A 27,691-nucleotide genomic window follows, 5' to 3' on the forward strand; every position below is an offset into this window, starting at 1 on the left:
TTCAGTAACTGCAGGGAATGAGATAAATGATATACTGTAACAGATAGTGACTTAAATATAGGTCAAACTGAATGCAATATTAAATAATTGCTTAAATATTAAAACACCTGGTGAAGTAATGTCAAAGTGTGTAACTATCTGTCCCTGAAAATACTTTCTCTCTTCCTAAAAATAGATCAACAAATTCTATATGACTAATGGCAGATACTTTCCAAAGTGCATGTGTCTTCTTCCCGGCTCACCTAATTCTTCAAACCTTTATATAATTCCTTACAATGAGCCGTGCCAAATCCTCAAAGCTTCAGAAACAGAGTAAACTCTGCTGACAACACAGTGTCCTCTACTGGCAGCATGTGGCAGGAAGTTTACACAACTGCCTGTCTGGCTAAACGGATAATATTTAGCTCAAGGGCAAGTGAGCTGATGCTTTTCCATAGTCATCCTGGCTCAGCTTACTGACCAGTTAAATTGCTCTACCGTGGGCTCCATGAGCATTCTGTGAACCCAGCAGATCTATTTACCCCCCCAACGACCCCCACCAGACTGTGGTTTAATCATTGGCCTCTGTGGGGCTGTCAAACTATCACAGTCTAATCAGCGCCTCCCTCAGTGGGAAACAAAACAGCTCCTGGACCCAACACTTGACTTTTCTAGTATGAGAGCGTGCTGAACTCTGGGCAAGGTGAGCCCCCTGCCCCTTACACATTAAACTGTGCACTCTCCCCCCATAGCGTGTTAACAATAAGAGCCTCACTGATGGTCCTGTTACAGATTGTTAGAGAAGACTGGTGCAAACCACCTCAGCCTGGATTGAAAGGCCTGTGTCAGCAACAACAAAGCCTTTCTCTCTGTGTGTGTGTGTGTGTGTGTGTGTGTGTGTGTGTGTGTGTGTGTGTGTGTGTGTGTTTGTTTGTGTGTGTTGCACCCTGTACCTCAGGGTTACAACGGAAGGTGACACATCCTGCATCCCCAGCATATAAATGCAGGAGCCTTCTCACTGAACTGCTGCTGACTCTGAGGCGTAGCCGTTTAGTGCGCTTCTTCCCTGTGAACGTGCAACCTTACCCAAGGTCATCCCTCGCCAGCAGCTCAGATCTTTACTGAAGCACCACCCTGCTCATTTGTCACTTACCATATAATTCAACATGGCAACTCGATGGGGACTGTGTGGTGCAGGGAAGATCAGCCATGACTTCAGTGTGGCTATGAAGACTCTGCCTCCTGGAGATCACCAGGTAATCTATCCAACAAGCTCAATGCTTTTTTTTTTGTCACTCAGGATGTCTCCCTTTCACTGAACCGAGTTACACTGACAAGTATTTGCCTGTTTTCCTCTGTTTTGCACAGATAGCAGCCGTTGCATCAAGGAGCTTGGAGCGAGCCAAGGAGTTTGCCAAGAAGCATGGTATTCCCAAAGCTTATGGCAGCTATGAGGAGCTGGCCAACGACCCGGATATTGGCGAGTTAAAAACTATGAACGGGGACAGTGATGTGTTTATGTAACTGTTTGAGGCTGAATCTGGAACATGTGTGTCCTCACAGACGCTGTACACCTGGGAGTGCTGCACACAGAGCATTGGCGAGTTGGTCAGCTGCTCCTTGAGGCTGGGAAGAACGTGTTGTGTGAGAAGCCTTTTGCCATGAATGCAAGAGAGGTGAAAGACCTTGTCGCCTCAGCCAAGAAAAACAACGTCTTTCTGATGGAGGTAAGGATGCAGACTGCTACTTGCTAACTGTGGGGGCTTATTAATGCTAAAAAATAAATAAATAAATAAATAATAATAATAATAATAATAGTCTGGATTTGGAGAAGAAATCTTGGAGTTACTTTCTACTTACCTACCTTGAAAAATTTAGAGTTTTTGAATAAAAAAAAAGAAAATGCTTTTCCCTTGTCCCAGTTGAAAAAATGTTTACCTATTTTGTAACAGTCCCTTAGCATTATTTATTAACTGCTGAGAATGAGATAGAACTAAAAATGTCACACATGCTGCTGTTCGGTCAATTTGAAGCAAAACGCCAGTTAGCTTAGCATAGCATAAATACTGCAAACAAGGGTAAACTTTGAAAATCTGCCCACCAGAAACCCTAAGACTGAATATTGCCCACTTTCTAGCTTGTCCAACTACAAACCACATAATATCCATATCAGTGATGACAAATCCAATAACCGATAATCAAAAGACCAGGCTGTGGACCCCAAAACAAAAATCTGTGATTTTCATACTTTCCTTTCTTGGATATAAAAACAAGATTTTACAAAGTCAATCAAGATTTTTAGGTTTTTCGGATTTTGTAAACTTCAGATGTAGCAGAGCCAAGCGTTTCCCTGTTTCCAGTTTAGCTGATAGCTTTCTGTTGTAGCTTCATACATTTCTAAACATTGTAATTTTGGTTTTCATCAGATATATCAATCTGAAATTGTATATTACTGACCTTCAGAGATGTAGCTTGATGGACATTAACTCTACAGATAGTAGGGCTTTCTGTGTATTCCAATTTGCAGCTTAGCAAACTAGCTGTCTGCTTCAGCTTTATAACTTTCTTAGCTAACTTAGTAAGAAAGCAAATAGCACCACCAAACATAGGAGGGGGGCTGAGGTAAATACATGCTGCTTGAGTAAAACTCTGATATGTTTACTGTTGTCGTAGTGCTAGTTTGTCTGCTCTGTCTCTCTTAGGCCATCTGGTCCCGCTGTTTCCCCTTGCACGGTGAAGTGCGTAGACTTCTGGCAGATGAGGCAGTAGGCGAGGTGAAGCTGGTAAAGGCCTACTTCGGCTCCCCTCAGCTACACATCCCTCGTTCAGTGCAGAAGGAGCTGGGTGGTGGCGGGCTGCTGGATATCGGAGTGTACTGCTTGCAGTTTTTGCTGATGGTGTTCAAAGGAGAAAGGCCAGAGACCATCCAAGCCACAGGGGTTCTACTTGACTCAGGTATGATTCAGCACACAGGTCATGCTGTAAAGTCAGGATGAAGATTAGTATCATTAACCACACAGCGTGAATCAATGTTCACAAACCAGCTATTGAAACTGCTAAATGAAAAAGAAGAAAATGAAAACCCTTAGTGAGCCTCAGAAAATCATTTCTTTTATGAACTTTCCAAAATGAAAACACCTCAGGGAAAAATCCTTCGCACAGAAAATCCCAGACTTATCTTTAAAATGTCAGACTAATCCAAATCCTCTCCCGAGAATACGGTAATACAGTGAAAGTGGCAGGGGAATATGTAACTGCATGTCTCACAGCAAGATATCCTTCAATGAAAAAGCACCACGCCATGCATGTAATGAGCACTTCTTATCTGTAACCTACCTTTATGTTACATATTTGACAATTGAATAGTGTATTTTTGTGACCTTCTTCCTTTTTCTAACAAAATTCATGCAAGTAAAGCTGAACGGAATTGAACTGATTTGACCTAATTGAAGTGTGCTGATCAGAAATGCATTGAAATGACCTGAGGTGAAGTGAACTGAGCGGAGACTGAAAGGGGCATTTAACTGATATCCACTGCAATATTTTTAGCATTCATTTCAATCTTACAGTGATTGACTTTTCTAAATGTTTGGCAGGAGTGGATGAGTCCATGGTCGTGGTGATGAAGTTCTCCAGGAACAGGATTGCCTTCTGTGCCTTCTCAATCTCTACACAACTTTCAAACGATGCTGTCATCAGCGGCACCAAGGGCTCCATTAAAGTATGCTATGCCAGTCTTCTAACAGGAACATTTGGCTTAATTAAGAAATGATTGAGTCATGCAAAAACTGAGCTGACTGCTAATTACTTTCACATTTAGTTAAACTGAAGTATTCAGACACAGAGCCGTACCCGCTGCTTTTCATGATTTATAAGCCAAGTGATTGCTTTGCACAGAGATACCTTTCCTCTCTCCCCTCCAGGTTGTTGGCCCTATGCACTGCCCGACAACGCTTGTGGTGAACGGTAAGGAGACTGAGTATCCTCTGCCTGAACCCTGCCTGCCTCTGAATTTCACCAACAGCACCGGGCTTCGCTACGAGGCAGAGGAAGTGAGGCAGTGCCTGCTGAAAGGTGGGTCGTGATACAAGGAAAGTTGTGTGTTTGTCTTCAAAGGGATGGAACTGTTTGAACAGCCACAGCAAACATTTCAAAGACAAGGTGAAAGACAGACCAATGCAATCCAGTGAAATGTTGCTTTGATGAGGCGTTTCGTTAGAATTTAGATAAACACTCAAATCAGATTGCACTCATCTGATTGGTTATTAGTCCCTGAAAACCTCTTGCATCTATGGTGTCGTGCTCCCAATGTTTCTGCCTCCTATATTAATTTACATAATCCTTGCAGTCCCTGCTTTGACATTTACAGTGTGCATAACTTAACTATGGTTGTAAACACACTTTCAATCGACCTGGTTTTCCTGTTAAACTCCTTTTCATCTGCAGGACTTAAGGAGAGCCCACGGATGCCTCTGGCAGACTCTGTCTTACTGACAGAGATCATGGATGAAATCAGGAAGCAGGTGGGAGTTGCCTACAGCCAGGACAGCCAGTGACATCACTCCAAAGCCGGTCTGTTTCACCTGACCTAAACCTACTCAGACAGAACGGAGGGAGCTGCTCCAGGCAGGCTTTGGATCTTTGGTATAAGAAGATCACGCAAGGCATTGAATGAAAAAGCCTGAGCAGACCCCGCATCACAGAGGCTGCAGAATATAATATATGTTATATAAAGGTACAATCAGCAAATTATTCCTAATGTGAATCTCAGGAACATTTTTATGTTTTCATAAATACCTCTTTGCTGTCTAAAGGCCAGTTAGAGCTTTTCTACCATAGAGCGACCATGTAAACACCTTGTTCGTTCGTGCAATACAGTGCATGTCAAACACTATCAGATTAAAAAAGATTTGGTTGGAAACATGTCTTAAACCAGATAAATCCTGATGTAAACAGATAGAGCAACTATGTCATGTGTAACCCTTTCTGTAATCAAGTCCCGAGCCTTAAAAGATAAACCCAGCTGTCACTGCAAGGTGTGTGATTGATGAATCCAATAAAGGACTGATTGTGAGAGCCCTGTTTCATTTCAAATATCATCCGCTGCGGAGAGAGGAGGGACTTTGAGTGGCACATTTGAATCAAAGTGTTCTGTCATGTCTGACCCCAGAAGTAGAGCACAAATAGATGCTTGCTCTCCATACGAAAATAGGTTGCACTGTCTGCTTTTCAAGGTTGGGACAGAGATAGGCCTTTATGAGTCAGCAAAGAGCGGGCTCATTTAATAACTATTCTCAACCTTTTAGGCTCTGAGGATTCCTAAAACTGGAGGAGGTCTGGATGGATTTTGCCCATGAATGCAAAATGTCACTTTATAACTCTCCTTTTACTTGATAATGACTGATATCTAAGAGCTGGATTTCAACCGAAGAAAGGCCTTAACACAGTTATTTTTCTCTTGCAATCTACTTGTCTAATAAAGTGTTTACATACATAGACTAGTCAGCATTGGCAACACAATGGGTGATCACATAAAAAACAGTCAATAGAAGCAGTGCAACTGATTAATTGAAAATATATATATATATATATATATATATATATATTTTTTTACTGTCTTCCTTTCTTTAATTATACATAAGAATAGGACTGGTTCTTTTTAGGGTTTTCCTTGAGTTTGTTTCTTGTAGATGAAGTAATATACAGAACAATTCACACCGTACCTCAGACAAAAACAAATACAGAGAGAGTAAATGTCAGTGGAATTATACTTGCTAAAAATGCTTGAAAACAGAAGAATACGAGGAATAGGAATATATTTAAAACAAATGTGTCCTTTTGAGTTTTGTCAAAAAAAAGAGCCCTAACCTAATATAAACCAAGAATAATAAGGTACTAGTTTGTCATTTTGTTGCTGTCTTATGATCACTATCCAAAGGTCATGCTTTAGTTCTGCTGGCAAGAATCATCAACATCATCGTACTATTTTCGTGCGACGTCACAATGTACAGTCTCTGGTAAAAAGCTAATGCTGTGTCTCCATCTCGTGGCGAGACAGAGTATTAATTTTGACTGCAATGATCTCTACTTGATCAGGCATGCTCTGCTGTCCAATATGGCAACCAGGTGGGGGATCTGCAGCGCGGGGAAGATCAGCCACGACTTCACTGTGGCCCTGAAAACTCTTCCTCCTGAAGACCATCAGGTATGAGTGCAAGGAGATGCATAGACACAAATGCAGACTGATTCAAATGTGTCAAATGTCAGGTCAGGACTCTGCAAGACTTTCTCCACCTTGCAGCAGAATTGCCTAACCGCGACAATCTGAAGTTGACAGCGTTTAAATCAGGTCTTCAACTTGTGGATACAGCTTGACTGATTAATGCATACTGAAACAGGATGTCAGTAAACTGGTAGATTAGTAAACTGTAGTTGAAATTTCAAAGTTGAAGTATTTCCAACACTTAAGCCTTACGCTTAGTGACGTTAGTTTTTTTTTTTTTTTTTTTTTTTTTTTTTACCGTAAAGTATCTAATAATTGGGCATGTCACAAAGTTTCTACTATGTAACCCTGCATTTCATTTTATTCATAACTCAATTCGATATAAAAGCTTTAAACTCCTCATTTTGCTATATAGTACATTTGTGAACAAGAAAAAGAAGCAGATCTGAAGGCCTAAAGTGATTGTGGTGCCTAATCTGGTATCTAATCTAAACTAATCTGGTCTTGTTCGATCCTCTTCTGTGTCAAATGTCAACATCCGGCGCTGAACCCCAATGCGGAAGTGTTAGGAACTGCAGTTCCTCCTAGGGCCACTTGAGGCTGGTTTCTAAAGTGGATCAATTTCAGGAATAGGTTTTTAAAATATCTGTCTTTAAAGCAGAATTAAACATGTTTACTGCCAAATTTACCATTCATGATAAATATCAGGGGTAAATTAACTCACTTGTTTAATTTAGCTAGGCTTATTCCACAATTAGGCATCACTCAAGGTCTCTGAATGGAACCCTTCAAATATGTTGGATTTATGCAGAAAATAGAATATAGAATGTGAATGTGCATATGTGGGTCAGAGAAAAAATGGAGTACTCAGGCAGCCTAAACATCAGCCTCAAGTCAAAAGCTGTTTTTTTTCACAGGTAGTGGCTGTGGCAGCTCGCAAGTTAGAGGATGCACAGGAGTTTGCCAAAAAGCACAGCATCTCTCGGGTGTATGGAAGCTATGAGGAACTAGCAAGAGACCCACACATAGGTGAGTTTTTCCACACCTGGTGATGGACTGGACTGTCTTTGCATGTGACATGTTGACCGTTTTCAGCACCAACTCAAAGAGACTTTCTGCTCCCGAAAATCTAAATCAGACGTTAACTGTAATGTCCAAAAAATTACAGCAACCTCTTTAATTTTCACTAATCTGAAATTCAGTTCAACCTGCTCCTGTTTTGTATGCCCTATATTGTGCTGCCACAATGGCTTTTACTGACACAGAAATCTGTTCTTGGTTTGTGTGTCTGTGTGTGAAGATGTGATATACATTGGAGTCATCCACCCCTTCCATCTGAAAACATGTCTGCTCTTTACCAATGCCAAGAAAAATGTTCTGTGCGAGAAGCCTCTGGCCATGAACACTAAAGAGGCGGAGGAGATCCTGGCCTCTGCCAAGAAAAATGACGTCTTCCTTATGGAGGTATATCTGGAAGAAAATACGAGAAACAGGAAATTCCCTTCACAGCTTTACTTTCTCCCTCACTCACGTTGTATGAAATGCCTTTGTTTCTTTATTCTAGGCTGTGTGGACCCGATTCTTCCCTGCCTCGGTGGAGATCAGACAGCTGCTCGCCCAGGGGGAGCTGGGTGAGGTGAAGATGGTGAGAGCTGAGTTCTGCGTGCCAGTGTTGCATGTACCGAGATCTACGCAGAAGGAGCTGGGTGCAGGAGCAATTCTGGATTTAGGCATCTACTGCCTGCAGTTCATCTGCATGGTGTTTAATGGAGAGAAGCCAGAGTGCATCCAGGCCATGGGGGTGTGCCTGGAGACAGGTGAAGAAAAAGCAACCGTTAAAGCCTCACTGTGTCTCTTATTTAAGATTAGGAATAATGCTGTGCATAGTATGTGTTTATGAAAGTTTACTAGAATCATCTTCACATCATGCACAGTTCATGCAGGGTGTCAGTAGCAGAAGAATTTTTTGTCTTTATAGTCTCCTTTGCTGGTGTGAGAATTTTAAACCAAGGGAGTGTTCCTGTCTGATAAGCGTAATCTCGTATCTCTTTCTTCTCATTTATGTGTTTACTGGCACAATAAAGGGTTAAGGTCTGACAGTATAAACCCGGTACACTATTCATCTTTCACATAAAACACAGACGAATGTACTGACTCAACACAAGTCAGCAAAGGTGGCATTAAAGATATTACAACAATCAATACTGTTCAACCTTTCAAACCATGTTACTTCACTACTGTTTTTAGGTTTTTAATTGCACGATTAAATGTGAAACACATTGGTTGTTTGTGTGTTATTGCAGAAGTGGATGAGACTGTGGTTGTCAATCTGAAGTTCTCCAGGAACAGGATGGCAGTGTTTACTTGCTCAGCCAGATTTCAGATGCCTAATGAAGCCATTATTGTGGGCACAAAAGGCACTATCAGGGTAAGTCATTCAAGCAAAATCATATGATCAAACAAAATTCATAAAGTTTGGACTTGCACCATCTACGTTTGCATGTTTAATGCAGGACATTCAGATAAGTGATGTGAAAATTAGTAAATTCTGTTACACAGAGATGGAGATCTTCTTTCAACACACACTATACTATACATCCATTGATAATATATCTACTGTTGATTATATATCTACTGTTGTTGTATGCTTTCAGGTTCCTGAACACATGTGGTGCCCTACATCATTGATGGTCAATGGAAAGGAAACTCAGTACCCAGTGCCAGAGCCATACCTACCTCTGAACTTCCACAACAGCACAGGGATGCGTTATGAAGCAGAGGAGGTTCGACAGTGTTTGCTCAAAGGTACAGTGACATTCCTGTCTGTTTAAACATTACCCCCAAAAAAACTGAATTTAAGAAATATGAGTAACTTAAACTTAAAGTCTTTGCGATTTTAAGGAATGGGAAAGTCAGAGGTGGTTTAATTCCAAGAAAAATGCAATCATCAAGGTTGTGATTTCAAAGTAAATTCAAGTAAAGTTAATAAATCAAGTGTGGTCTTTGGCTCGACAACCTAGAATTGTCTGTGGTTTAATTTCATAAAGATGTATTGCTCCATAAGTGGCACACTCAGGTTTAAAGCTGCTATTTTTTATTTGCCTGCAATCAAAATCCAAACTCAAATTTCAAACCAAAAACTGAAATTAAACACTAAAAACCTTTTAATTGTTTGGAATGAAGATTGGCAATTTAGCAAAAGTTTGCAGTGGTTACTTACCATACTTCATGAACAGTGGGTCCGTTTTTTTATTGAATTTAGTAAAAAATATGAACAAGGTTTCATTAGATGTACATTTTTGAGAAAATCAGAGTGATGGACTTTATAATCCCTGCTACTTCAAAGTGTGTAGGTAATCCTCCCCAAGTGGGTCTACTTTTTGTATATTGCTGTGTATTATTACTTAGGACTGTTTTCTTTTTTTTAATGAGGCTTTAGCATCATCGGTAAGTGTGTTGGCCCATAATACCCGTTGAGGAGTTTTGAAATAGGACCTAATCTTTGAATAAAGTTTGGTGTGTTGTCATTAATCGCAAGATACAAAAATCCAGCACACTGTCCAACTTGCAAACAGATTTTTTGTACTTTTATGAGCATCTCACACCTCTCTTACATACATGCCCCTTGAAGTAGATGTACAGGGCCTTTCTCCAGTATTGTCATTAATTGGAAGGTAATGTCCTGGTTAAAATAAAAACCATAATCTTAATAACAACATTAACTTTGTTAAACACCAAAACTTCAGCTGCTTTTTCCCCAAACAAGAAAAATGTCTTGGCAAAGTAACAGACTGTGGTTCGGTTGTATGTAGTTGACTGTTGATCAGGCTTTTTGTGAGACTTGTTATGTACAAACTGGAACACCAGGTGGCATCAGAAACACAGGAAACTTAGGGCTCTTTCTGATATGCCTTCATGCAATGCATACAGTATGCTCTCTGACTATTAAACTCTTCATTGTAGGGCTGAAGGAGAGTACAGTTATGTCCCATGCTGACTCTCTGCTGCTGGCTGAGGTGGAGGACGAGCTCCGCAGGCAGGTGGGGGTGACTTACAGGCAGGACTGCCAATAAATGATGAAATAGATTGATTTTCCTGATTGAATAGAACTAGTTTGTTAAATGTTCTATATGCTTACCATGTCTCCTCAAAGTGAGAAACCTTTTGTGGACAAACAATGTAATTTTTGGAGACCTTTTATTTCCTTTAAATTCTATTGACAACAAAGTGGTTCCACAGGATGAAGTGCACACCCAAAACCTTGTTTACTTCAGCCATTTATAAAATAATACATTTTGTTTGACAGTTTTTTTTAAGTCTCTCAATCTTCATCTGAATGTCACTTAAAGTTTACTGAGTTTCAGAGTTTACTACAGGACAAACCCAAGGGCTGTAATTCATGGTTCTTTATTTTCAATAAAGCAATTCAGAGGCAGAGATAAGATAGGTGCTCGTCTCTTTTATTGATGGAAATCCAGTCCTAGGACAACTCAGTACACCAGCGATACATTATATGACTCCTTTACATGTTTATATTCCTTACACTCTAGCGTTACAATCCAAAGCATGTTAGACACATGGAGATAACTACAGTGGGTCATCAACACAGAAGGAGAAATACAAGCTGAGGGGAGCCACCCCTCACCCACTAGGGTTGAGAGGGGCAGAGCCATGTCTGTACTTCAGGTCCCTTGTGGGAACAAAATCCTAAAAGTGCTCATTAACATCAGTCAACGTTAGTGAACCATACCTGATTCATAGAAGTGCTAACTTAAAAATGACCCAAAGCAAATTAAAGTAAAGGCTTTATTAGACATCTAACAACACAAACACAGTAACTAGATCAAACAATTCCGAGATGGACATCCAAAACTAATGTTTCTCTAAAGTCAGACAAAATAGAAGTAGAGTTGGATGTCCTGAGACAAAACTTTACCATTCACAAAAGTCAAGTATAATATTGAATGTAACATTGTCTGGTTTAGAATAGGAGTGCAACACTTATAGATACACATTAACACAGTGAGGGCTGGCTTTAAGAGAGGACACTTCATACAGACAGTACTACACAAGGATCTGTTTCTGTGGATAGGTGGAGCAAAGGCTGCACTGAACGAGGAGCCCTTTTTATTTGGGATGCCACAAGTTTGTTCGTTATACCGGCAGAGGAGTGTGATCAGTAAAGTGTTACAGTATTAAAGGTGCTCTGTGAAATTCAGCCTGCTCCACCGACAGCCCCACCGAAACAAAAGCCGGAACGCGCATGCACACAGACCAGGATGTATTCACTCTCAAACTGATTCTCTTTTTAATACAATACGTGTGAGTGAATAAATACAGCAGTTTCTGGTCAGGGTGTGTTTAACTGAGGCCCTTCAGACTGGTTTGATAGAGAGAACTGATGTGAAATGAATGGAGACATTAAGTGGAATTGTATAGAACAAGCCTCCACTCTTACCCAAAATAAATCTCTAGCTATGAAGAAGTCTCTATATAATATATTCTAACTTCTAAATGCTAAATTCTTCAGCAGTTGAGTCCAGATCTTGGATGAGAAGGGCTGTGAGCTGGAGTGCTAGTCGAGTGCTATGAAATAAAGATGAAGGTGGAGGAAGAAAGCAGAGCAGCTGTGTTGGATGTTCAGGCTACCAGAACCACACGCATGGTGTTGGTGTAACCGGAGCCTGGACGCCAGCCAGTCAACACGATGACAACATCCCCCTCTTTGAAGAAGCCTCTGGCCTTACCTGAATAGATATGCATGAGATGAAAATCATTTAAAGGTTGATCACTGCTTAAAACAAAAAGGTATTGCTGCTTTGTGTACTTTTTATTGGTTTGTTAGCTCGATACTTGGTCTGTTGCACTATTAAATATCTGAAAACGCACCCATATCCATGGCAAAGTTGACACGCATGTCCACGTCCTCTGCCCACACGTCATGGGCAGGCTTTGTGTAGAGGACAGGGAAGATGCCGCGGTACAGATGAGCTTGACGAGCTGTCTGGGCGTTACGGGTGACGGAGATGATGGGTGCACGGGGCCTGTACCTGGAGAGCAGGTGAGCAGATCTGCACAGACACACACAAAAACACAGCAGGGTTAAAAACATTCTCCTTCACTTCTGTGTATGAACAAATGATCTTAATGATAACGATGCATAAATGTAGTCTGTTAGCTTTACATGTGTTCACTTCTTTTTTTTCAAAGTCAGCAAGAGGCTCTGTTAACATGTTATTGAATAGTTATTCTTACTCATTATTACTCTTATTAATAATAATAAAAGTAGTAGTAAAGATTAATCAGATACACCTTCGAAGGCAATTTGAAAATTAATGATTAGAGCCGTATCTTGAATATAATTTGAAACTGCTTTAACCATAAACAATTATTATTTGTACAAGTAATTCAAGACCATGCAAATTCATACTTGAAAATAGTAATTTAGTGCAATAACACCTCTGCACTCCACTTAGGTGTTTTCATATATTCTGGCTAATGTAGGCTCCTTCTCAGGTGCAGTACAGCTTCTCTATGCTGGGGTTTCAATTAAAACGGTAACAAAAAGTGCTGCAACAGCCTAAAAGGAGAAACTAAACAAACAGAAAAAAACAAGGAAGCTGAGCAGAGTTTGTAAATGCCCTCATGGCCCTGAGAGGTCTAATGAGCAAGAATAATTGAAAACGCTGTATCGAGGTTGTGCAGAGGCTTTAGCGGCCTAATCCAAACGTCCACTCTCAACACACTCAGATGTTCATGAGCATTCCTGTCAAAGTGATGTCGGGCCAGGGCTGCCTCAATGCAAGTTTTCATGTGACAGAATGAAGCAGGCTCACATTTTAAACCACAGCTGTATAATTGAGGCAATGAAGTGTCCAAAGTAGTGCTGGTGTGAACAAGTTTACTCACACTGTTTCAGGAAGGGCTTTGAGCACAACTTATGTAAATTCTAATTTAACGTGCTTTCATAAACTATGTGAAGCAATGCAGTAGTGATCAGTTAAAAAAGAAAAAGAAATCTGATATATCTAGTCTGTGAGAGAGGGACTTTGGACTGGGCATAATTGCCACATTCACAAGGCGGCCATTTTCCCCTGGCGTTAATATCAGGGTGGGAAGCTCAAATGCTGTTTTAATGACGGTACTGCTGTATTCTCTAATGCTAGTTGTATGACCATGTTACAATGTTACAATGACATTTAGCAGACGCTTTTATCCAAGGCGACATACATACAAGAACAAGAACACCACAAGCAAAGATCTAGACAAGAGGAAACAAGATCAGTACGAGTAACAAAGTGCTTCAAGTCAATTTGGGTGCAGGTACTGCCAAGCAGTGTAAAGGCAATGCACAAAAGAAAGTAAGGAATTAGATACCATAAGGTATCTAATAATTGTTATTATCAGGTCCACGCATTTTCATCAACTGAAACCAAAGAGGGACATTAGGCCATAAAAAGCTGTAATGTCAACAAGCTAATGAAAGCGCTCGCTTGGTATTGGCTGAGAGCTCACACTAGCTGTTGCAACCTCATTGTGGTTACATGATTAGTTTCCTAATATGTTGTATTGACAGGCTGTACAGCCTCATATATCGCCCAAGGTCTGTTACTAATCGCACATCAATAATAGAGTAAGATGCTGAAGATTTGTCAACAGCACTTGAGCTTTCCATTTGAAATGACTGCTATGTCAGTGTGGTGATCAACAACCTTGACTCTATCAGACTCTACCCTGTTGCTATCTCAACCCGCAGTCAGACGCACACACACACACACACACACACACACACACACACACACACACACACACACACACACACACACACACACACACACACACACACACACACACACACACACACACACACACACACACACACACACACACACACACACACACACACACACACACACACACACACACACACACACACACACACACACATACACATACACATACACATACACACATACACATAATCAAAAGAGAGGGGATCACCTGGAGAGAATTAGGTATCAGGGGTTGAATTAGGAGGCTGTGTCACTCTGTTTCATTAATTTGGTTGCACCTTACCTTCAGGACCAGGACCATTTTGATCCCTGTCTGTCTTACCTCCCAGTCTTGGTGAGAACAATGATGGCACTAGCGCAACATTTGAACGACGACTCAACAGCTCCGACAGCTACGGCCTCTGATGGGTCTCTGGTCAGTTGGGAGTGTCGCCTCAGCTCTTCAAACAGCTTTCTGTGGAAGGTAGCTGCCTCAGCCTCTCGTGCTATCTGAGCACAGTGGGACCATGAGGAAAGGGTGGGGGTTTGGGATGGGTTACCACTGCTCACCCAAAGTCATGCACACCGCTGGAAGTGACCGGCAAATGTATAGCTTGACTCCTGATTGAGAAAGGTTGAGTTTTGGTCTGGTGATGCAAACTAAAATGAATCAAAGGAAGCCAAAGGGAATCAGACAAACTTTTGGGTTGCAGTATAAATTTGTGCCTTTTTAATCAAATGTTTTTTTCACATTGGAAAAAAAATGAACCAGCAGTCTGCTGAGCATCTTTGCCAGCCCTTCCAGTCATTTCCTCTCTGGCCCTACTCTCCCTATCCTGAACCTCTGATATCATCATCCTCCTCCATCAACTAGGACAAGATAACCTCCCTACCTTCCAGAGCCAGTGAGCACAATGATCCCTGAGGCTAAGCTCTTAATGGAGGCCTCAACAGCGCCGATTGCAATAGCCTCAGCGGGGTCTTTGCAGTGCGGCGTGGAGCGACGCAGGTCCTCAAACACCTGCCGGTGGAACATGGCTGCCTCGGCTTCACGAGCAATCTGGCACAAGTGAGGGCAAGATGCATCACGCCAAGGCATTCCCACACCAGGCACACGCAGAAGGAACAAAAGAAAAATGGGTGGAGGACAAGAGAATGGACAGGAATAGGAGAGACAGAGAGAGAGACAATGTTGAAGGAATGGAAGGAATGAATTTAAGGGAAAACGAGAGAGGACAGAGGGAAGAGTGGGAGGAAGAGTTTAGGTGTGCAGTTAGTGCAGAACAATCAACATTTTATCCATGAGTTCATATTTAGCCCCAACTATTCATATGAGGTTATTATGTGTAGAAAAGTACAATCCATGATTATCTGAAGCTATGGCCACTGCTACGCCATGATACCATTTCAAAATAATACAGTGAAAGCTCAATGTTGAGACAAAATTCAAAATAATAAAAGATAAAGACCAGAGATTTTATAAAGTAATAAAAGAGTAAGAAGTTGACTAAAGTCAACAGGGAGTTCTTTAAAAAGGGAAGCTGGTTGTTAAAAAGCCTCACACTGCACACATGCAAACACATGATTAACAACAGTCAGGAAGAAGAAGAACAGGACAAGATGAAACACTGGTGGTAAGTGATAACGTTTAAAGGTCACATTGGCTCGAAGCAGAGTTAGTCCATGTGATTTACGGGAACACATGCTTCTAGATACACATGGTTTAAGCTCAAGAGAAGTCATCATAAACTCCAAAGTGTGAAGTTCCCCATGCAACTTGAGCATAAGGACAGCAAGCTCAAAGGCAGGAGCTGCTGAGTCACCACTGCATCTGCATAGCAGTGCAAAGAGTGCAGCTGAGTACAGAGCAGGTTAGCAAAGACGAGGCTGAACGATAGAAAATCCATCCACGCTATTGATACTAATCGCTCTTTTGATGAAATGCCTAATAACTTACAGACTTCAAAAAAGGTCTATTGAATGTGTCTGTCCCTGACTGACAAACCTGACTACACATTAAATATACAAAAATACTGTTCCTGTTACTTCTTTACCAGCAATGTTGTTTTTTTACACAAATAAACAACAGAGATTGAAAACTTTCCTCATATTTATCATAATTTATGTAAATTGTTCAGGTTTTTGTCATGCAGCTAATATTGCCATGAAGCACAAATGAGAGCCAGCTTTGTACACAGCGAATTCTAATGTATTGCTTATAATTTTTTTTTTATTATTGGTGACTGATTATGCATTGATTATTCATTATCATACTGAATTATCAGTGAATATTTGAAATCAAAGTAAGTGGATGGACAGAGTAATAAAGGATAGATTCTTCCAGTTGGCCTAACAATCCTGCTCATACCTTCTTTAGCAGTTGTTAGGCTAAGTGGATAAAAAAAGCTGCTGAGTCACTGGGAAATTGAGCACAATAGATGTGCTGAGGTGAAAACAAAAATTAGGAAAAGCGAAAAAGTGATGTCGTAGTCTGTGATAAGAACATGCAGACTTGTTAAAATCAGTAAATCATGCAAGACAGAAATATTTTCTCCAATCATTTATCTGCTTTTTTGGAAAATCACAGTGCTTTACTTTTCACTAAAATTCCTGACATGTTTTCATATTTAATATCCAGGAACTCACCATGTGCTGTGTGCGCACTGCTTCAAGGGGATAGTCTCCCTTGGCAGTCTCCCCACTCAGCATAATGCAGTCAGCTCCGTCCAGCACGGCGTTGGCTACGTCACTGCCCTCAGCCCGGGTGGGTCTGGGCTTCTTGATCATACTCTCCAGCATCTGTAAGGTGTCCATGTGAGGAGTTAGAAAGGAGCATACACACACCTCAAAATAAACGCTTTCAAGAGTGGTACAAACAAATTACATGGGTATATGATGCATGATGAAGATGAAGCCGAGTACCCTCTTTTCTTATTTACACAGCTGCATATTTGCATATTTATTTGCATATTTAGTATACGTTCAGTGTCCTCCTTTCTTACCTGAGTGGCACATGTGATTGGCTTGCCAGCTCGGTTGCAGCGACCAATCATCATTTTCTGGGCGAGGAAGACCTTTTCTGTGGGGATCTCGATTCCCAGGTCACCACGGGCCACCATGATGCCATCACTGGCTTCCATGATCTCATCAAATCTGCATAAAAGACAGAAAATTACAATAATTTAACCAACGAGCTAATCTCTTAACTATTGTGGGTTATTTTGGTCAGAGCGTTGTTGCTCAGCCAACCAAAGAATAGATAGGAAGAACCAGTAAACGAACATCAGCTGAATACTTATCACGATGTAAGCAAATGATAAGATTAACTGGACTCCTCAAATACACACACACACACACACACACACACCTGCGTACACCCTCATGGTTCTCAAGCTTGCTGATGATCTTGATGTCTTTGCCTTTCTCTCCCAGCACCGCTCTGACGGCGTGTACGTCCGCTGCTTTGCGGATGAAGGATGCAAAGACCATGTCGACTCCTTGCTCCACGCCAAACTGCAAGTCCTGGACGTCCTTCTCAGAAACAGCAGGAAGATCTACAGCAGCACCGGGAAGGTTCACTCCCTTCTTGCTGCCCAGGGTCCCACCATTCTCAATTTCACAAATAAGGTGATCAGAACCTGGAGAGACATGGAAATATTCACAGTTATCTGGGCATTAATACAGTGCAGTGTTTTCAACAGTCAGTAAAGGAGATTATTCCTATTTGCCAATCCTCTACTCACCAATCTCTTTGACCTGCAGGGAAATGAGTCCGTCATCAATGTAGATCTTGCTGCCAATTTCTACCACCTTAGAAATGTTCTTGTAGTCGAGCCAGAGGAGCTCTTCGCTGCAGTTTTCCTGGTGAGCATCGTCCCAGGTAATCTTGATCATGTTGCCCTTCATCAGTTCCACCTCAGCTGTGCCGCTCTGTTATACAGATACAGTTTCACTTTCTTTTGGGTTTGTTTCCATTCAAAAAAGGAATTATGAAGACTTTTGATTCATAGAAAAAGAACAGGCTATGCTTAACTCACCCCCTGGATGAGTCCAGTTCTGATCTCTGGGCCCTTGGTGTCCAAAGCGATACCAATGGGCCTGTATTGGATACTGCCAGGCTCGAAGCTTTCACATGCCTCACGCACATTCTTGATAGTGTCTCTATGGTACTAAAGGAAGGAGGAGAGGTGTAGAAAGACACTTTAGTATTACAGATTTCTAACCAGACTTTAGCTGCTATCACACACATGCATTTGAGAAGCCCTGCTGTTATAGCAATAGTAAGATGCTGGTTATATCAAGCGAGGACAATTAATAGATAAGGTGTATCTCTCAGAAGTCATAAACATGAGTCATACTGTTGTAAACTTGAGTCCTAATGTCAGCATCTCTACAGGTCATTCCGTTCTTTCTTTCACCCTTAACACATTTAAAAAGAGATGACACTGTCCATCAGCCAAACCCAGACTGTGTCCTTGAGCATACCTCATGTTGAAACCTAAAAGATTGCAGTTTTGTGTGTCAAGGGCACATTGAGAGAATGTCAGAATGAGGAAGTGTGGTGTTTCTCAAGAGGACATTCCTGTAACTGAAAACCTAAGAAGACTTCAAATACACATACTGTACATTGGTTACACTGTCAACAGAGTCTGACCAACACAATTAACTTTTGACCAGTACAATGTCCGGACAGTGATACCTGAAGTAGACACCTTGGCTATGAAATTCTTTCAGATAGTGTTGTTGGACTTCCCTTCTTTTAAATGACTATTTTTCAGTGCTGTTGTGTCACTGATGCAGACCTGTTCTTTTCTTGCATTAATGCCTAACTGTCAAACATGAAGCAAAATGTTTGGGGCTCTGATGACGGCTGCTTGCTGCACGTGGCTCATACTGCCCACTAAGGTGACCAGAGCTTTGAATAACAACTTAAGTGGTGGTTAATCAAATTGGCTGACTTTCACACTGGCAACACATTGAGCTAAGTTTCTCTCACTATACTGTGATAAAGAAAGCTGACTAAACTCAATATGTCTCAAAGACTGTATAATCGTTAATGACCAATGTTGTACTCAAAGTAGGACAGTTTGCAGTGTTTATATGTGTTGAGTTCACTGGAAACTCCAGTGAACTCAGGGTTCAATGAGGCCAGTTCTCTTTTCTATCATGATTCATATGTTTCTTTTATGTGACTTTCTAGATTTGCAACACACAGCTTTCCAATTCCCATCTTAATCATAAGTGCACTGACCTTGCTGTTGGATTGTGTACACACAATAAAGAGCCCAGGTGTAGATAGGAAGGGCAGGGATATAAATATGACTATAAATATGATAATGACTGTTTTATGGTACATGACTAACAAAGCTCTAATTTGTTTTTCAATTTCCTCTTGGCGACTCACCCAGTAGACCCACTCAAATCATATATACTCTAGACTTACGGCTAGGGACACCTTTAAAATGTTACTAACACTTAACTTTGTATTTAATCCATTTGTATCAATCCAGACACATTTTCAAAATGGTAACACCAGCTAACCTCTCAGTGTAACGTTTTTGCTCCATATCTGTTAGTGCAGGAGAAAAAGAAAACCGTTGAAAGTATCTTAAAGAATCTTTCGATCAGAATAATGTCCCTATATCAGTAATTAACAACCGCTATAGCTACTCTTTATAAAAGTTTTCATCGATTCAAAGAGCCACACTTCTCTTATGCGGGTAATCATCCATTTGGAGCAGATAATCTGTTGATAAATAGGATGAGCATCTCTAATTGCCCCCTGTGTGAGTCTAGAGGACAGAATCAGATTCTAAAAGAAACTCAGCCTCACCTGCGCTGACTGTATGATTATTAGCTCTTGGCAGCCAGCCAGTCTCTCTGTCTAGTGGATTCTCGATTTTTAAGATATTTGGATTGGTTATATATGTGCTTTGTATTGATTTGTTACTTAATTAATATCAAATTCCTTGTTTAGGGCTACAAATATGTGATTGAATGAGCTTTCTTGAGTTTTCCTCATCAATAAAAGGTGTTTTGATCTAACCTTTTCGAAAAGACAACCTGATATTTTTTTAAATGACAAGATTCTTTAGCTGAGTCTCATTGCTTTTTAAGAAAATAAAATATGGATCGCTCAGAGGGAAGCATTATCAATCATTTCTATTTTGACATTGCTTTAAAAAAAATTCTTTGATTCACATCTTGTGGCAAAGTCCTTTAACTAAAAGTTCCTTTCTTTATCCGTCCTCATTAACACTCAAAAGTATAAATACTTGCTCAGGCTGCATCCCCTGTGAATAGAACTTGATAAGCTGATCCCAATAATCTTATCTTAAGTAAATGAGCACTATGTTTTTATTCATTCATGGGAGCTGGCCTCTTCATGCATGAAGTGGGAAGCTGATTGTAGTTTATAATAAGTTACGTGCTTGTTCAGTGTGAGCATTGTTGACCTACTTTCATCAGTTGTTTTGTGCAGAGAGTTCCCAACAAAGCTTGAAAAGCTAAACACAGGATAGACCCAATACTGCAAGACAGGTCAATATTAACCAACCCAAACCATACTGGGATAAAGCACAGAACTGTGTGTGCTGCAAAGTTTAAACGTGTTTTGTAACAATGTGACTGGTTAGCTGTGTTTGTTCAGCTCATTTACACAATCGACAGCATTGTTAAAAAAGACCCACCTCGTGTGTGCCGTGGGAGAAGTTCAAGCGAGCGATGTTCATTCCAGACTTGATCATCTCCTTCAGCATATCCACAGAACGGGAGGCTGGCCCTGCAGGCGGTTAAAGGGAAAGGAAGAAGCCATTACTTTCAAATGGGCCATTATTTTTTTACTTCATAATGAATTAAATCCATCAGGGGAGCACATTCAGTATCAGATGTTTCCTGTTTTAGTCTGCTTGGCTACATTTGAGATCTGATTAACTAACATTCAAATAGACACACCAATTCTATTGGAGAAGATGCTCATTTTCATTAAAAGATGGTCACATATCGGCCTAGTGCTTTGGCCACATGTCCTATTTGCAGAGGGTATAGTCCTTGTTGCAGGGGTTGTGGTTCAACTCATGGCTATAGCTGTCCTATTCAATCAAGGCCAAAAAGCTCCCAAAAATAATCCTTAAAAGATTTTTTTTTTATATTAACAGCTTTTGTATTGAAATTGTGAACTCTGTGTGTTAGTAAGGAGAGGTCATAAACAGTTTAACATGATAATATGGAGTTAAAAGGCCCTTTTCATACAAATACTTAAAGCAACTTTGAACTCAGAATTAACACAAGCTATGATGACATCAACCGCATACACTATCTCAGCAATATACACGTTGACTAGTAGTGTAAACCAACCGATGGTGCAGATAATGCCAGTGTTTCTTGCAGTGGTGGGCTCAGAGTCAATGTCCAGCAGGCACATGTGTTCCAGGAAGGTATCGGCCATGGCAGCATTGAGCTGCTGTGTCTGGATGAAGGCAGAGCCCATGTCAGGATTCTTTGGATGAGGCATGGCGGTCACTGGTGCAACTGGAGAAGTTCTGCAGGGAAAAGAAAATGAAGAAGAAAGTTATTACAGAGGATACAGCAATGGCAACATGGAACTTTTTTTTTACATTTGAACCAAACCAAACCAAAAAATTAAACCTGGACTTAAAACATATTTCTGACTTTGGTAGTCTTCATGTACTATACAATGGGCTGAGAGATCTACTATAGCTTGGTGGATTTACTTCCTGCCAAGGCCATACTGATCAGAAATCAATGGCACTGCATCCTCCGCATTAACAGCAAACTGAACCCAAAGACTCCAGTGCAACTGACATAAGGTGATAACGTCAAAGAGGGTGAATGTTTCCCTGTTAATCATAATTAATTATGTTGATCTCTGTCATAAATAGATAGCACATCTATTTTAAACCAACCTCAGCTGTGTAGACAAAGGACAATAAAGATTAAGGCTTACAACTGACGACCAAACCACTCCAATCATTGTAAGTTAGTTTATCTTTCCATGAATTATTTGGCCTTCAGGTTGCAGAACTGAAAGCTTATACGATGGATAAACAGATGCCTGTGTCAGAAAAAGACAAAAGGAAATCAAAGAAAAACACTACCCCCCTTTGAGGTTCAATCAAATCATTTCCAGTTTGGTTACATGAATGTATATTCAAAATGCTGAACATATTAAGGTTAATCAGTTCACTGCGTTTCCCCCACACGCCACACTGAGATTAGAGCAGTATAGCATATTGAGCATCTACACCACATTGTACATTCTGTACCCCCCACCCACTTCTCCATGAGTCACCCATGGCAACAACACCATCATGCAGTTCAAGGCTGGAATCGCCAAAATCTGATCACGACTTCCTACCCAGAACATGACAAACAAAGCGTATAACATACAGTTCATGCATAAAATCCTGTGCAATTCAAATCCTGGATCAATGCTGTCATGAACACAGGGTGCACTGTGTGCTTTGCCTGAGCTTCTTCATTCTCCTCCCTTTGATTAATCCAGTCCATATCAATGAGAGATGCTAAAAAAACTCAGAAATACCCAGACATGTTTAAACACAGCCAACAAGCTGGGTGTATTGTGGCTGGGTGCAGTGCTGCTGCTCAATGAGGACGAGGAATGCTGTTTTTACTATGGCTCTAGCTACTGTGGTTACATAACTACCGCACAACTGACTGAGGCTGAAATGCTTACTTGAACAGACAATCTGGTGACACAGTGAGTAGTAGGCATCCATGCAATTCAAACACTGGGTCTAAGCCTAATGAGGTCAGGAATTGGTCACTGTAAAAGAAGCAGGTGATGCATGACACTTTGTTAAATATCTAATTTGTCATGAAGGGGAAGCTGTTTCCAGATAAAATGTTGCTCCTTGGACAACATTAACATGTAAATTAACTTTATTTCTGCTTTGTAATACACAAATTATGCACCTACACTTAATTCAAGTGGTTATGTTGACTCTGGTTTGTTTCACAAAGAGGATATCTTAAAAAAGCAACACAACAAGGACGACTGTACTGTACAAAATGCTGTTTATGGTCATACTCCTCAGATACTTAGGCCACAAAACATAATGGGTATTAAGAGGGCCATCTAATTTAAATCATGGTCATAAAATAAGATTATCACAGTGAAACAACAAATCAATGAAAAATAAGTGTTATACAAAAGAGATAAAGAAGTTTTAGAAGTCCAACATTACCTTAACAATACAGACTTCCTGCCAATTCAGGCCACAGTCCAAACCAGTCAGGGGAGGGATCAAGTTCCCTTTGTTTAAATTATATATAAGGTGCGCTTTATTAAAAACACTCTCACTTGTTGCTTGATTGGCAGAACAAAATAAAAACGACAAACACTGTAAAGAAAAAACCCTTATATTTCTTAATACTCTTTATAAAGAAGCTTGCTCTAATATTCTGAGGATCATCCGATATGTTTTATAGAGTAGCTACTGAGTCCTTCATGTAACACAACAGGTTGCAGGGACTCTCATTGTGCTCACAAGGGGAAATTTTGAAGTTACAAATGTTTGATGGCTACAAATGTGAATGGTGCAACTGTTGCATTCTATCGGTGCATCACTAGTGGTCTTTCTTCCTCTTACTCATCACACCCTCATTACAAAAGCATCATGGTGGGGGATTCCGGGCTGAGCCTCTAAACCAACGCGCACCCCCCCCCCTAGACAGAGCCACTGACTGATGATGTAACACCAGAGTGAGTGGGGCAGACCAGAGCAAGACCACTGCTGTACGTGAGCTCAGTCACATCCCACCACTGCAGCACACACACAGCCACACAGAGGTGGGATCAGAGTGGGCTAAACCAAAGGGAGAGACTTCAAAGGGGAGAAAAGAGGCTATAATGTTTCAGTACAGAACTGTGTTTCTCAATAATTGCACTTCCCATTCATAATCTGTACAGATATGTAACCCTCACAGTTTATAAATTCCTAAGACAACACAACACTGACTGTTGCAAAACTCAAAGGGGATCCATATTTGTCTGGTTGGAAGGTTTGATTCAAAGGATAACGACAGATTTAATATTTATTATGTCTTTGATTGAATGTGCATCATGTTTGATACTCAATGTCCCCACCTTTTACTATTTGCAGTTGCATGTATTTTTCAGTGTTGAGCCTGTTTCTCCCTGCACAATTCAAAGATCTATACACCCACTGGCTGTCTCTGTCATGATGGGATCAAATTTTACCTGGATGATGAAACGTCACTGTCAGACAGCTCAACCTGAAATAGCACCCTAAGGTGAGCTTTTATTTTTGGAGCTATTAGAGGGAATATAACAGGCTTAAGAAATGTGTCCTCATGATCTAACTTCTGAAAATTAGCTGCTCTGACTCTCCTCTTCTAAGTGCAGCAATGTGGTTATCTGTCTGTCTGACACTTGCTTGCCAACTCATGGTAAAACCAAATTACATCATCAAGTGTCATGACCGGCTGGCAGACATGGATAGCGTGTCTGACCTCAGGACGGCCGCCACAAGTACAACAGCAGCCAGAGTAACCCTGACACAGATGCAGGGCTAACTTTAGAGTTGGCTGCTAATAATCCCTTCAAATCCTTTCCGACCACTTACACCTTTGTAACACACTCTCTCCTTGTGACATACTGTCGCTCACTGTTCCTCCTGCTTCTCTTAACAATGCCGTCATCACTTATCTGTGAAACACGCCTGTGCAATCATAAGCAGCCATAACAGCACTGCTATCAGGGTGACATGACATTTACTATCGTCTACTACCAATGTGACGTCACACTGGGCTAATCCAAGCTTGCTCACAGAGACAGTAGCCGGTCTCTATCAGTCACACCCACTTAAACAAGGCAGCCATAACAGATTATGCTACATACCCACGGTAGATCTTCCTCTTCTGCACAGGGACAAAGAAGCACCTTACTGCCAATGTCCTCCAATATAACCCCAGAGTGCTGGAGAATCCACTGCTAATCAGCCTGCTTCTCCCTGCAACAGCAGCCCAGGCAGAACTGACGGCTGCAGCATGCGTGCATACGTAGGACACTTCAAAGAGCTCAAGAGTAAATCCCTTGAATGAGGATAGAGGACATGGAGAGCGTCTGTGACCAAGCAATCGCCATGACCTGGTGCAACGGGCGTACATGAGACTTCCACTGCGGCACAGCACACCAATGTCACATTAATGGTATCGCCGCAGCCTGTGTCATACATTCCCCGGGGGGTTTAAAATGGAGTCTATGCTAAATATAACACACAGCATGCTGAGTCTGGAAGTAGAAATCTAACACCGTTAGAATGTACGGTGGCACTTATACTATGTGGGCATGTAAACAAACCTAAGATGCAGTGCTGCTGCATGGGCATCAGCTCATGATTCATAATACTTAGCATATTTAATGAAAAACAAATTATCATGCAAAACTCTCTAAGAACATGCTTTACCATTAATCTCATTGAGTTGTGGGTGTGCAGTCTGTATCTGCAGTGGCAAAGGAATACCCATACTTGGAAGTGTTCCACCTCATGGCTCTACGTAGCATGAGTCAGCAGACATGCACCCATTGTGGGGATAAAGCATGGGAGCAAGGCCAGCTGCAAAAGGCCTTATCTACTGCACTGACCAACAGCTGAACTGCAGCTCAACAACTTAACCACATTAGAAGGTCTAGGGTTGGATTGTTACCTGCCAAAATTCTTAGAAGTACAAGAGCATCAAAAGTCATGGCTAAAAATGTAGTTTAACTTAACAGTATAAAAAAATATGATTGTATTTAAATGACTGGCAGTTCATGCAGGAGTTTAGACCCATAAGACATTTGAATTGATCAATTTTACTGTGATTTCACTAGGATAAAGAGATAATTAATGACAGTGAGACTAAAGACAACCTGGGCAAGTAAATACAAATCTCCCAAAGTTTTCTTCTCTCTTTCAACAGCCTAGATGGAAGTAACAAGAAGATACTGAGCACTTTCCCTTTAATCAGGTCATCACATCAACAGAATCCCCAGGTTCTTGAAACTATAACCTGACAGGTCCACTAGGAAGATGACTCCATTTTGTCACCAGGGCCTTATGCCAGGAAGGACATAGCAATGACAGTGAATCCGGAGTTTTGTTACACACATAACAACTTCTTCTCATAACATAACAAAGCATGTGCAGACTGCGCCTCTCACTACGTCTCTTACTGTGTATTTCCTAGGTGTGTACTTGCCAGTTAATTATGAAAGGGAGTTTTTTCTTAAAATAATCTTCTCATATTTGGGGACAAGCTAAGAAGCTTGGCATCATAATCTAAGAAAGAACCAAGGATAACATAACTCAATTTTTCAGATAGAGAACTAAAAAGCAAAACCACGTATAGCCTAAAGAATAAGGGTAAGCTCTGTATCCACTGTCAACAAGCCTCCTTAGCTGTGGCAATACTGCAGCAGGCTACTGCAGTGAAGCTGCTTATTAAGCAATTCACACATGCTCAAACCTCCTTTGTGATAGTATAGATTTTTTTATTCGCTATATATAGAAGAGAGTCCAGAGTGTGTCTGAAGAATAAGAGTAAGAGAATAAAAGGTTAAACGTGATGAAATACTGGCTCATACTGCCATTTGACAGCACACAGCGTGAAACGTCGCCTCAAACGTCTGTGTGTGATAGCTTGGATACACTTATGTCACTGCTTTTAATGTTTTCTTATTTCCCCATTATAATATATAACGTATCATATACAGACGATGCGCCAGAGGTCACGTTCTCATCCTGCGTCACATTTTCCTGATCTAGGAACATCACAGAAACTGACCAATGGGAGACCGAGGAGACGCAACGGCCACACCCACATCAGGAGGCAACAGGAAGCAATCTTTCTACGCTGTACACTTAATATATCACGTTTATTTTCACAATTTGAGGTGGTAAAACTATATATTCTATCAATGAGAACCAAAGTCTGCAAGCAGTTAACAACAGAAACACATGTTAAGTACTTCAACAGCTCCCCTCAGTTATCTTCTACATGAACTGTAAAATCACATCGTTGATGAACACCTTCCAAAGCAGGACTAAACATGATGTATCCACGCTAATCGCAAATGCGTACGTGCATCCGTAGTTTTTAACATACTTTCCATAATTAAAAGGCTTGATAATAAATGAGGAAACCAGCCACGAGTCACTGACTCATGCATGTCCAGACTTACCAGCTCGCAGGATGAAGATACAGTAACAATACAAAGCAAATGGTTTGGAAGACACTGGCGTAAAAGCACAAGTGTCTCACAAGTAATTGTATTGCAATACCAAATATATTAACTGCAACCCCAATTCGGGATACCCACCTTGCCTGGATGAGGAAGTGTGTGGACCGATGTGACTACCGTACCACTAAGCTCAGCTTAAGGTGATCTCCCTAGTCTCTCACTCTGTGGGACTACTTCCTTGGGATGCTGAGAGATATTCATCCGAGAAAGAAAATAAACGTTAGAAACAATACACCGACTTTACAGTTGTGTGTCATCTTCAATCGCCCTCGACTTCACACACGAGTGCTTTATTTGAGTATAACTCAATTGGAATTTCAAATAAAAGCCAAAAGTAAAAACGGCGCGGAGGGATACATCAAGCGATGTGGATGTGCTCGGTGAAGTTGAAGAGCCAATCAGGATGCGTGAATTCATCAGCACAGCATG

General features: G+C 41.0%; 3 protein-coding genes across 4 annotated transcripts; 2 read left to right on the forward strand and 1 right to left on the reverse strand.

The window, feature by feature from the left end:
• The first annotated feature begins 1,122 nt into the window (after nucleotides 1-1,122).
• Nucleotides 1,123-5,053, forward strand: LOC117810660 (trans-1,2-dihydrobenzene-1,2-diol dehydrogenase-like). The gene is made up of 7 exons (XM_034680586.1): nucleotides 1,123-1,235; nucleotides 1,348-1,459; nucleotides 1,543-1,706; nucleotides 2,682-2,934; nucleotides 3,576-3,700; nucleotides 3,903-4,053; nucleotides 4,426-5,053. Exons 1-7 carry the CDS (start codon nucleotides 1,146-1,148, stop codon nucleotides 4,533-4,535), a joined length of 1,005 nt encoding a protein of 334 aa, XP_034536477.1. The 5' UTR covers nucleotides 1,123-1,145; the 3' UTR covers nucleotides 4,536-5,053.
• A 983-nt stretch (nucleotides 5,054-6,036) lies between these two features.
• Nucleotides 6,037-10,644, forward strand: dhdh.2 (dihydrodiol dehydrogenase, tandem duplicate 2). The gene is made up of 7 exons (XM_034680469.1): nucleotides 6,037-6,184; nucleotides 7,120-7,231; nucleotides 7,503-7,666; nucleotides 7,767-8,019; nucleotides 8,506-8,630; nucleotides 8,857-9,007; nucleotides 10,166-10,644. The coding sequence occupies exons 1-7, from the start codon at nucleotides 6,095-6,097 to the stop codon at nucleotides 10,273-10,275; spliced, it is 1,005 nt and encodes a 334-aa protein (XP_034536360.1). The 5' UTR covers nucleotides 6,037-6,094; the 3' UTR covers nucleotides 10,276-10,644.
• On the reverse strand, nucleotides 10,642-27,632 carry pkma (pyruvate kinase M1/2a). 2 transcript variants are annotated; one of them, XM_034680468.1, is made up of 11 exons: nucleotides 27,341-27,632; nucleotides 21,331-21,515; nucleotides 20,664-20,755; nucleotides 18,012-18,143; nucleotides 17,718-17,904; nucleotides 17,342-17,612; nucleotides 16,977-17,127; nucleotides 16,621-16,773; nucleotides 14,318-14,484; nucleotides 12,092-12,273; nucleotides 10,642-11,949 (listed from the first exon to the last, which is right to left on the reverse strand). In XM_034680468.1, the coding sequence occupies exons 2-11, from the start codon at nucleotides 21,485-21,487 to the stop codon at nucleotides 11,843-11,845; spliced, it is 1,599 nt and encodes a 532-aa protein (XP_034536359.1). In that variant the 5' UTR covers nucleotides 21,488-21,515; nucleotides 27,341-27,632; the 3' UTR covers nucleotides 10,642-11,842. The 2 variants fall into 2 exon arrangements, with proteins under 2 accessions (XP_034536359.1, XP_034536358.1); XM_034680467.1 differs by lacking the exon at nucleotides 14,318-14,484 and adding an exon at nucleotides 14,868-15,034 and having other exon boundaries at nucleotides 27,341-27,568.
• Between the last annotated feature and the right edge of the window lie 59 nt (nucleotides 27,633-27,691).

Source organism: Notolabrus celidotus, chromosome 3, assembly GCF_009762535.1.
Source record: "Notolabrus celidotus isolate fNotCel1 chromosome 3, fNotCel1.pri, whole genome shotgun sequence".
NCBI lineage: Eukaryota > Metazoa > Chordata > Actinopteri > Labriformes > Labridae > Notolabrus > Notolabrus celidotus.